The sequence below is a fragment of the Gossypium hirsutum genome, chromosome A09, assembly GCF_007990345.1.
Source record: "Gossypium hirsutum isolate 1008001.06 chromosome A09, Gossypium_hirsutum_v2.1, whole genome shotgun sequence".
In the NCBI taxonomy this organism is placed as follows: Eukaryota; Viridiplantae; Streptophyta; class Magnoliopsida; order Malvales; family Malvaceae; genus Gossypium; species Gossypium hirsutum.
In genome coordinates this window covers 56,542,104-56,554,509 of record NC_053432.1, presented here as the reverse complement: position 1 = coordinate 56,554,509, position 12,406 = coordinate 56,542,104, and the positions used below count along the sequence as shown (strand labels likewise).

At 32.8% G+C, this 12,406-nt stretch overlaps 1 protein-coding gene across 1 annotated transcript; it reads right to left on the bottom strand.

The window, feature by feature from the left end:
• Window positions 1-8,710: 8,710 nt before the first annotated feature.
• On the bottom strand, window positions 8,711-10,838 carry LOC107894740 (exopolygalacturonase). The gene is made up of 6 exons (XM_041077721.1): window positions 10,778-10,838; window positions 10,509-10,737; window positions 9,964-10,269; window positions 9,582-9,871; window positions 9,269-9,488; window positions 8,711-9,181 (listed from the first exon to the last, which is right to left on the bottom strand). The coding sequence occupies exons 2-6, from the start codon at window positions 10,713-10,715 to the stop codon at window positions 8,942-8,944; spliced, it is 1,263 nt and encodes a 420-aa protein (XP_040933655.1). The 5' UTR covers window positions 10,716-10,737; window positions 10,778-10,838; the 3' UTR covers window positions 8,711-8,941.
• Between the last annotated feature and the right edge of the window lie 1,568 nt (window positions 10,839-12,406).

Here is a 12,406-nt window from a genome sequence, read left to right as displayed (position 1 = left end):
TTCCTAACCTTTCGCTATTTTAGCAATGGAACAAACAACACTATCAATGAATTTTCGTTAAAAACATAACTAGAACCCTCCAACATACATGATTAAGAAACTACCCAATAACTTACCTATTCAGAATGAATCGAAGAACCTGAATGCACAACGCCTACAACTGGAACATGATGGACAAGAATCAAAGAAGAAAAGCGAAAAAGGGTAGGAAATCAAAGGAAGGAGAAAATGCATTAGAAAAAGAATTGAAAGGAGAAAGATAGGGACGTGAAAAACAAAAATAATTTTTGAGAACTAACAAAAATTAAAATTAAAATTAAAATTAAAAAACTACTCACTACCCCCCGCTAACAACTGAATCTCACAGAATCCGACACACTAACCTCATTCAACTACTATAGAATATCAATTCCATCCAACTTCTACTACACAAACTTGTTATAATTGATCCTATTGATAGTATAGAAAATGGGTCTGTAATCTTGATCGAGATAGTTTTATCCCGTCGGATAGTCATTCTAGTGTCTGGAGCACGGAATATATGAAATGGATCACAAAGTATTTGAACTATGATTCATACTTAATATTCAAACCTCGCGGCTGGACTCAAAAAAAAATTCAAAGAAATAGTTATATTATTTATAAATCAAAAGATTTTTTTATTCTTTCAAACTCTCATTTAGTTTATGCTTATTTTGATCAAAGGAAAAACCTTTCTTTTCTTTGTATTTTATTTATTATATCTATTCTATTGATTGAATAAGTGATGATCCAATGGTTCTTACTCAAAGAATCTTTGGACTTAGTTTGAAGGTTTTATTGAATCATCGTGGTTCTGGTATGAATCTGAAGTTTCAATTGATTCATAGGGTTTTAACAAGAGAATTCCTATCAAAAAGAAAGAAAACAAGAATAAAGCCACATTCTATACAAAGAACAAATCAAAGCAAAGAAAAAGAAATAAGTAGGTAAATAGAACATTTAAGAGGCCTGTAACAACTGCGTCGACTTGATTTTTTGGCATTATAATTACAACTACAAAAAAGAGCTTTCGAATTTTCACTCTTTTGTGTCTCATATACGAGATGAAATTCTCATATACGATTCTCGGGGGGGGGGGGTTCTCTTGGTTTACCTATCTCAACAAAGTCTATGATTGGTTCGAAGAGCGCTTTAAAATTCAGGCGATTAGCAAAAATTATTACTAAGTGCACATTCGGAGGATTTGAACAGAAGACTATAGAATAAGCTAACACCTTACCATTGAACTAGCAAGCTTATTCTAATATAAGTTGACCAAAAATATAATATAAGTCCTGCAATTAAGAATAAAGCTAGGAACAAAAATAACAACATTTCCAAAAGTGAGACTTGAACCTAAGACCTCAAACACATGCCCACATAACTTAACCACTAAAGCAAATACTTAGTTTATGATAAAATTCGTAAAAACATGATCTAAAAAATAATATTATGTTTTACAAAATTTTGCATCATATAATAAAATATTAATTAGCTCTTCGAGAGCATATAATAAAATATTACTTTATCATATAACCTTAGTGAATGTGTAGTTTATTTTAAATAATATGTAGTTCTGCAATTCTTTTTAACATAGATGATAAAAATTTTAGATCTAAAAAAAATAATTTATTTATTCATATAAAAATATATTTTTATAGAAAAAGTAAGTATAAATAAAACATATGTTAAACATAGCAAAGAATAAATTCATGTCACTAAACAATCACTTTAAGAAGCATGCAGTTAGATAAATTGTTTTATATACCACAACACAATAAAGTTCAAAATATTATAAGGTCATAATAAGATATTAAAGCTACAACTATTGTAATATGCCAAACCCTGGGGTAGGGTTATAGAATATTACTAACCAATCAAAGCATTTAACAACCAATTCATAAGTAATCATTAGCATATTCTAAGTCAATCATAATTATGCGAATTGTCCTTAAATCGAGCTTTAAAGTTCCCTTAAAAACACGTTGGGACTAATAGAAATCATTTGAAAAGTCAAAAAAGAATTAGCAAAATTTTTTTACTATAGGGTTTACACGGCCAAGACAAACGCCCGTGTTTAAGGCCGTGTTGGCATTCGAAGTAGGGACACACGGTTGTGTCCCAGCCCATGTCCGCACCCATGTGACTCACTGGCTTGGGTCATGCGGCCGTGCCACATGCTCGTGTGCCAAGCCGTGTGCCCTTCGAAATGGCCTCGTACGCCCGTGTACTAGCCGTGTATCTCATACGGCCTAGTCGCACGCCCATGTGTCTGGTCATGTGGATCTAAAATATGCCAAAATCACTCAATTTAGCCTAACATAAAGCTACTTAAGACCCCAAGCTCTAAGTTTCATACACATATCAAGCCTTTGGTCAAAACGCATACTAACATTTAGCTTTAAACATAAACATATACTTATAACTCAATTTACATCACATTCACGAAACAACTAACCAAAGACATTCCTAGGTACATACCATTACAAAATTTAACATTACCACACTTGAGATCAGGATTGTTGTTGTTGGATGCTGAGTCGGCAATCAAAAGAGAGTACCTAACCTGTGCACGGAAAACAAAATCGCACGCTGCGTAAAACTCAGTGATATTTCTATAATCCAAACATTTTAAGACATGATATGATACATGAATTCTCAAATTGAATTATATCATCATACTACAATCTAAACATATAATTACAATATATCACAATTTCAATTTCATGTCTTTCATCACTTTATTTCATACTATACTCAATTTTCACAAGTATTCACCTTTAGTTGGTTTGAACATATATCTCAATTTACATCACTTGCTATATGAATAGCTTTGCATAGATCAATCAACAATTTACTTATATTATGGCACAAACCAATCCACATTAAGCAACTTCACTTATTTGAATAAACAAAAGTATATCTAAAGCATTTAAATTTATTTTGCAACTTTAATAATCTAACTCAAGAATATATCATAACTTCAAATGAATAAACGTATATACATAGGTAAATATAATTATCTTTAGTAATACCTATAACCATCATTCTTAGATGATTCAGAACACCTTGCTGTATACTCTGCTTGATATATATATGTGACCTTATGATGGTTAATTTTATAGTTCTTATAATGCTTAAGTGATGGGATGGAAGTTGAATATGGTCATTTTGGTATGAAGCATGTAGTTGGCATAACCATGCTAATGTTAATTGGTATATTTGGTACTTTTTGGTATGAAATTTATAGGTAAACAAAATGGTATGTTTTGGAAATAACTTAGCTAAAGGTTATTTGAACATTTGGCCAAATTGTGCATATAATTGTACATGTTTAATTGTTGTGATTGAGGTGCCTTTTAGGCATATTGGTTGTATGTTTATATACCTTAATTGGGTAGCTTGATGATGCATGTTATTAGTGCAATTTGAAGGCTTGTTTATATGTGGAAATTTGGTTGTAGGTATGTGCTTGAATGGGTGAGAAAAATGACTTGGAAATGGCTTATTTTTCGTCCACTCAGGTAGAGACACGAGCGTGTGTCTCAGCCGTGTGTGGCAGACGGCTAGGCAACATGGCCGTGTGTCCCCAGTAGCTTTCAAAAGGTTGCAAGTTAGGCTGTTACACGGCCTAGCACACGGTTTGGCACACGGGCGTGTGAGGTCAATTTGAAGGGTACACGACCTGGCATACGAGCGTGTGGCTTGACCGTGTGACCCAAGTCAGTGAGTTACACTGTCATGGACATGGGCTACGATACGCCGTGTGTCCCTACTTCAAATGTCCACACGGTCGTGTGATCCCTGTGGTTTTGAAAATTTTTATCTTTTTCTAAAAAATTCTATTTGTTTTCGATTTAGTCCCGACTTGTTTTTAATGTGTTTTTTGGGCCTCAAGGACTCGTATAAGGGACGATATACATGTTATTGATTGGTTTTGCTATGATTAAAGATATGAATTAAAATGTTTAAAATTTTTTGTTTGTTTTGAAATGTAAACTCCGGAACCCTAATCTGACGATGAATACGAGTTAGGGGTGTTACAGTAGTATGAAAAATTGGTTAAGAAATTTTAACGTTTAAATAGTTAATTAATGAAAAAGGACTAAATTGAAAAAGGTGCAAAACTTATTAATTAATTCATTAGGATGATTTAATTAATAAAGGTAGAAGGACTTATGGAAATTAGTCCTTATTTTAGATAGTGGACGGTAATGAGGTTTAAATTAAAGGAAAAAATTGAATAAAACGTTAAAGTATAATGGCAAATTTGTAAATAAAACAAAATTAAGAAAGAAATTGTGTCTTTCTTCTTCATTTTTGTTTTCTTCAAAAACATTAAAAACTTAGCTTGGAGGTTTGGACATTGTTGTCTCTTGCATGTAAGACCATTTTGAGTCCGTTTCTTGTAATTTTTATGTTTTTGAGATCGTTGCAACTAGGTCCAACTAGCCTGTACCTTCGTTTTTGAATCTATCAAAAATTTTAGAAGTTTCTATTGATGAATCTTAAATTTTTTTTATGATAACTATGTATTTGAAACTTTGATTATGTTATTTGGTGATTTTGTAAAATGAATTTTTGCTAGATTTTGATTTAGGATTAAATTATGAAAATGTTAAAATTTCAGGGTTTGATAGTGAATTTTATGTTTAGTAGGAATTTAATAACTACTTAGTATATTCGACTATAATGTTGACTTGAGAAAATGGTTAATTTGATGATTTTCGGGCTAAGGGACTAAATTGCAAAAGTTGTAAAAGTTAGGGGTAATTGTGTAAATTCAAAAAATAAAAGAGTATAAAATGTAAAATAAATTGGAATGTGAAATGTAAGCTAATAATTGAGAAATTTTACATTTTAGATTAAGATCAAGTTGATACTTATGGAGAAGGAAAAATTGCAAAATAGTCCCTAAACTTCTGCAACTACTAGAATTCGGTCTAGGTAAGTTCGTACAGTTTATAATTTAACATCTATATGGATTTTTTGATGATAATATGTAATATTACAGATATATTTGATTATAAATGATGTAAAGTTATTTGAGGAAAATTTGTTGAAATTCTATATTTGGATCAGATTGAACGCGTGATAGTGTACAGTTGAGATATGGTATGTTATGGGGGATTAGAGTGGAGATTGTTGTAGAGTGATATATTTTTTTCCGAGTAGACCAATGTTCAGCATTTGTTGCGAACTCTCGTGTTATACTCCCTGTTTTGGTGTGCTTCAGTTGGACTAGCTCTTCTGAGCTATTGGTGTGTTTTGAATGAATTATCTGTTATGAGCATCTAGTGTGTTTCAAATGGATTAGATTTTATGAGCATCTGATGTGTTTTGGTTGGAATATCGATGTACTCTTATCTGTAAGTCGTTCATCAGATTGTAAATCTCGATAAATGAACTTGTTTAGTGATTTTTGATGGTTTTGTAATGTATTTGAGTTTTGAATTGAATTTTAAAATTCACCATGGAGATTGTGGATGACAAGGAACACATATGACATTATTATTTGACTTGTTGTACTTACTTCGGTAAGATTAATCTTTTTAGTACGTTGAACTTACGAAGCTTCAATGAGCTTACTTATGTTATTTTCTATTCTTGTAGATACTTTGAAGGTTGGGCAGTCGGACCAGTACGCAAGTCACTATCCACTCATTCTCGATAGCTTTTGGAATGTTCATTTTGGATTATATGGCATGTAATAGGCTTGTATGTCATTACTACTGTTTGGATATGTAAAATGTTAGGTATGATCTTAAGTGCAAATAATTAACTTATATAATATATATGAGAATGAGGTAAGATGTTTTAATGCAAATATGAATGATATGTGTTAATGCAATGTTGTGTTTGAGGTGCCTATGATATGTACATTGGTTAGATGTTAAATTTTGTGAATTGAGATGTTGTGATTGATGATTTATTTTAATGTATAATTGTATATACTTGTGGTATCAATGAGGATACATTGGTTAGGCACTTAGGATGTTGATTTGGTATGTTTTTAGCTTGTTTAATATCACTTTGAATAGGTCTTTTGGTTGGTAAATGGATTACTTAGAGTTCAAGTAAGCTTAAAATGGTAAACTTATTGTTTAAGGTTTATTTTGGGTCCACACGGCCTAAGATACGGGCATGTGTCTCAGCCGTGTGAGACACACAGCCTGGTGATACGACCATGTATCATCTGATGAGTTCTTTAGGGTGAAAGTCAGTGAGCTACATGGACTAACACACGGCCTGGCACACGGTCGTGTAGGGCAACTCAGAGAGTTACACGGCCTAACACATGGGTGTGTAACACAGCCGTGTGACCCTACTCAAAGAGTTACACGGTTGAGGACACTGGCTGGGACACGGCTGTGTGTCCTTAATTTGATTGTTATACAGCCTGATACCCGAGCGTATGTCTTAGCTATGTGAGGCATACGACCATGTGATCCCTGTTTTGCAAATTATGCATATTTTTCCTATGCTTTCCAAACTGTTCAAATTGGTCCCAAATTGTTTCTAAGTTATTTTTATGGCCTCGAGGGCTCAATTTAGTGGCTATATACATGTGTATGAATGTTTTATGATGTGATTATAACATTGAATGACAAAATGTTTAAATGGTTTGATTGTTTAGTAATACTTCGTAACCCTAATTTGACGGCGGATACGGGTTAGGGGTTTTACAGTTTATGTTGGTTAGATGTTCAAGCCGGAGCTTACACTATTCATTCATCGACTTGATATAAATGTTGATTATTTTGATTTAGGTTATAAGTGACATGTACTAAGAGTTCAAATTCACTTGTTAGTAGACATGTTGTTCCATGCTTTGTTATGTGATGTTGTGGTTGTGTTTATTTGCCTCTTTTGGTATATTTTAAACATGTCTATATAAGTGGTAAGATTCATACCTTTCTAAGTTCGGTTTTGAGTGTGGTATAAGGTTATGAAATGTTTGATAGATACATGTTTTGTGTTTTGGGAAATGATGTATGTGATTTGGATTCTAAATATTTGAATTGTGGTACCAATGATGGTATATTGATTAGGCACTTAAGTTGATTGTTTTTAGTATGTTTTTGACATGTTTGAATGTGTTTTGAATAGGTGGAAATGACTAGAAATGGTTGGATTTGATATCTAAGAAATGATGTTTGAAATTACTTATTTTTGAAGTCATTTTGGTTGCATACGGCTTGGGACACGGTCTGCCACACGATCGTGTATCCTCTTTCTTTCTTATTGATTTTTTGGTGCAGGTCTTTCCACACGGCATCAGGTTGTTGCACGACCTGGAGACAGAGTTGTGTGCCTCTAACTTCGAACTGTACATGATTTGGCCACAGGGCCATGTTCCTGAGCCACACGGCCGTGTGACCCCTGTTTTCAAAATTTTTCACGTTTTTCTATTTTGTTTCAGATTAGTCCCTGTTTGTTTCCAAACTATTTTTAAGGTCTTGTGGACCCTATTTAAGTTCTTTTTTCACATATATGCTACGATTAGTGATTGACTATTGATATATGATGAGTAAGTTGAGCTCGGAATTGTTTTGATTTATAATTGAACTGAAATTTTGCAAATTAATCCTATTTAAATTTTGGATGGTATTGGAGCATACATAAGCCGTATATGATATGATAAATGACGAATTTGTTAATCATAATTGAATAGACTATGTTTGGATGATTTTTGTTAAATTTAAGCAATAATTATACATTTATGAAGTATTCTCTATTTATTTGAGATAATCAATGTAATTTGAATGTGTTCTATTTTGGTTATGAATGTAGCATTCTATAACTGGGGTCCGATGACCAAATCGGGTTATGAGTGTTATAGTGTTTATTAATTTAATGTAAATATTTTTTTATATTTGTCATATATTATTGGGTTAAATATAAAATTAGTACTCAAACTTGTCCATTTCTCTCAAATTGGTACCTATAGTTTTTTTTTGTTCCAAATTGGTACTCAAACTTTTTTTCCATCCAGTAGTTTGGTACTTGAGCCTAATGGCATCCAGTTTTTGCTAACGTGGCAGTGATGGCCATTTGCGCGCTGCCACATGTCAACCTCTTTGGCTACAAACCAAACCCTTCAATTATTTTTCCTTGAAAATTATCCCAGTCACCATCATCTTCTACCTCACTTCTATCTATTTCATTTTTCCCTTTCATCATCTGTTTCATTTTCTAACTGATCTCTTCATCTTCTACCTCACTTCTATCTCTTTCATTTTTTTCTTGTTTTTCCTTTCAACATCTATTTCATTTTATTTTTTTATAACACATCTTTGAAGGAAGAAAAACAAAAATGTCTTCTCAAAGAAACAAAAAAATCAAGTGCTTAAAAAAGTTTTGTACCTAGAAAACAAAACCCTAGGAACTAAAAGTAAAGTCACGAGTACATCTTCCTCTTTGTTAAAATAATAAATTTTATTAATTTTATTAAATGTAAATAACTAAATATTTTTTAATAATATTGAATATTATAATATTTTATATTAATATTTAAATATTTTTAAAAATAAAAAATATATAATAATATTAAACTTTGATTCAAGTCAACTAATTTTCTTTTTTTAATTATTGTTATTATTATTTTCAAAATATCATTAAATTAATAATTATTGGCAAAAATGTAAATAAAAGAAAAAACCTTCGACTTAAAAAAAATCATATCATGTAACCAAATAATGAATACATTAACATATATATGTAATATTAAAAATAATTTTTTTTCTATACATCCGATAATAAAAAAATACCATCAATTTAAGCACTAATCCGACTTTTTTTAGAGCATCCAACGCCCACTATATTATTCCATTGAAGTAGCTCCTTCAATTACATTTGGCTCAGACACAATAAAAAATAATAAACCGGAGTTTGTTGGACCGCCATGAAGAGATAAGAGTTAAGCGCAGGGCGGTGGCAGCTGCTCGCCGATGTAGTTAACTTTGACGTTGGTGCAGTTAGAACTGAAGGGAGTGTCTTCATTATGATCGGGATCACCGGTATACTCTAAGTGAATGTCCTTGAGGGTAATGCCTTTGCATGGAAATGATTGGCTGCAAGCTAGGACTACAGCAATTTTGCTTATTGTTGTTCCTCTGATGTTTGAGAATTCAACGTCGGAGATGAGCACTTTTGAGTCCTTCATCAAACCAACAAAAAAAAAGGTTAGTTTTTGTCCATGTTCCATATATTCGAGTAGAAACTGAAAAGGGGAAAGGAAGCTAACCACACTGCCTGGAATCGTTGCATATTCTTGATCGATGAGAATAGGGTTCTTAACATGGTCCATAGTGAGATCTTGGAAAATAATGCCCGAAGCTTTAGATGGACTTTCATTTCTGTATGTTTTGATTCTTGCACCATTTTCTGTGTAGGCTAGTGAGCAATTCCTCACGGTGATCCCAAAAACATCGAACTCAGCATCGTAGTGTCCAAGACTACCAATACTGTTTAAACAAATAGGGTTCAGATTAGTTTTAAAAAACAATTTCTTGGCTATGATATATGATTTGATTCATTCTTAGATAGATAGAATGTACCTGAATCCGTGTCCGGGGCCACATTTGACGTTCTCAACGGTGACGTTGGTGGTTCCATGGATCATTGAGACACAATCGTCGCCAGTGCCGATGGTACTGTTGCTTATTCTGACCTTATTTGTTTTGCTCATGTGAATGCCGTCCGTGTTGGGGCTTTCATCCGGAGCCGATATATTAACGTTGGTGATCACGAAGTTGTTGCAAACGCTGATCATCATATGGAACCCTTTAGCGTTGACGGAGGTAATGCCACTAATGAGCACGTCGTTCAACTTGATTAACTTCAAATTCTGCAGGTGCAGCACAAGATTGTTAGGTTTATTTAAATCTTAAACCCTAAACCTTAAAACCAAAGAATGTGTGTGATGATTCAAAAGCTTACAGCAGCCTTTCGACGGCAACCGTCGCATACAGCCTTCCATGCCTCCTTCTCGCCTAAGCCATTGATGGTACCTTTTCCACTTATGAACAAGCCATTAAAGTTCATGAATGTGATCCAGTCTGCATTTTCGGCCGTGGACGTTGAACCTTGTGGCAAAAGGTTTCCGTTGAATTGAACCATCAACGGAGGTTGAAAAGTGCAAGGTCCGGACAATAACATCGATCCTAATAAGAAATTTCCCTCAGGGATCACCAGCATTGCACGGCCATTGTGATTGCAAGCTTCTTTGAATGCCCTAATAAAATTCTGCAAAAGAAATATAATTTATATACAAAATGAATCTCTGTTACTCAAGCGTCAAATACGAATATTCAAAGAAGCTTGCAATATAAAAACGAAAAAGAAGGGAAGGGTTTCAAAGTTTGAGCCATAAAATAGAGCTAGGCATGGTTTGATCCACCATAGCACCATATCCCAACACAGGTCAGACATTAGCACTTTGATCAAAACAAATAGTGAGAACATAAAAAAGGTTAAAAGCTTACGATGGTGCTAATGGTGGTTCCATCGGGCTTGGCACCGAAATCCACCACATTAAAAACTTTAACATCAGGGCCGACCTTGCCTTCAGCAACTTCCCAAACTTTGGCTACGGCTAGTTCCGGATCGAAACTAGGCAACTCGTGAGAATCACCATTAACTAAGCCCTGAACCAGAATGGCAATTATTGCAAGGAGCCTCATTGAAGCCATTTTGAAACTGAGGCCTTCAATTTTTTCCTCATTGAAGCCATTTTGAAACTGAGGCCTTCAATTTTTTTTCTTTATTGTTTATTAGCCTCAGATAAAGAGGCTCAAATTTGGAAGTGGTGAAGAACATTGATGATTGCTTCCTTATTTATACTGTTTAGGATTGATGTAACATGCGGGTGGACTAAATTATCGGAAAAGGTTAGTTTTATCGTTTAAACTTTCATTGAATTTCGTTACTAAAAATAGCTATGCTATGTTGGCTTTGTTTCTTTTCCTACATTTTTTCTTTTATCTGATTATCATTTCTTCCTTAAATTTGGGGGTTCTGGTTTTTTATTGTTTATCCTTCACGCAAATTTTTCTTTCAGAAAACTCCGGTAAAATATCAAAAAGAATAATATATATATTAGGTTTAATTGCATCAGATGTATTTAAGTTATAGATTAAAATAAAAATTGGTCACTAAATTTCAAAAAGTTTAAATTTAATCCTCTAAATATCAATGTCGTTCCAATAAGTTCTTTTGTTAGTCATTCCTTTAATTTTTTTCATTATCTATTTCTTGATGATATGAAACTCTTTTTTTCTTTTTCATTTTTATAAATAAATAGTGTTGGTGTGTGGGATAAAAACGAATTAATGGGAAATTCACGAAGGCTTTATTGCATGTATCAATGGCACCCCACCTATATTATGGTGTGAAAAAATTATTGGCAAATGAACATCAATGATGTAATGAAGCCCATTGACTGTCCATATTTTGCACTTACGGAAACCTCCACTAAACACTAAACGGAGTATAGTAAGGATATCAATTTCTATAAAGAATTTCTACAGTAATTCTTTATAGAACAGTACAGGAATATAAAAGATAGTGGGAAATTAGAAAGAAACTTTGGTTTTTATGTTTTTTTTATGTGTCATACAAATGAAAGTTCACTCCTATTTATAAGAGGTCTCATGTCTCTAAGAGACATAACTACCCAAAATGGATAGTCACATTAATAAACATAATTATTCAATAGATGTATCCTTGAATAATCATGATTCATTGTTAATAATAAAGTGATATAAATTTTGAATTTGAGAGACATAATTCATGTAACACCCAATTACCCGACTCGATCGCTGGGTCTAAGCAACGGGATGTCAGATTCGTTGCCGGGGCAACTTTCATCTTTCGATGCGTAATTAAAACAAACAGGCGAATATAAACATACATACAATTAGAATTAGTCTAAATCGAACATACAAGGGCCCAAGTTTGATGTCCGAGCATGAAATAGAACAAAATTGTAAAGTTTTAAATTTCATAACAAGTATCGATTGTAACAACTCATTTTTCAATTATGTCAAAAATAGTGGTTTCGGGACCATAATTTCGAAGAGAGAGTCCATATATATATATTTAATTAATATTTATGATTTAAATATAGTGTAATATTGAATCATGATTTAATAGAGTTCATTAATTGGTTAGTTAGCTAAGGTACAAGTGGTGCGTACAAAAAATCAAGTGGTCTTAGAAAATGATGTTTTGGGACCTCATTTTTATAAACCGAGCCCATAAATATTATTATTAAACATACACGGAGTTTTTATATTGATGAATTGAAGTTTGGTCTGAAAATTTTAGAGTTTGGATAACTAATTAAAGAAAAGAGACTAAATCATAAAAATTGTAAAAATTA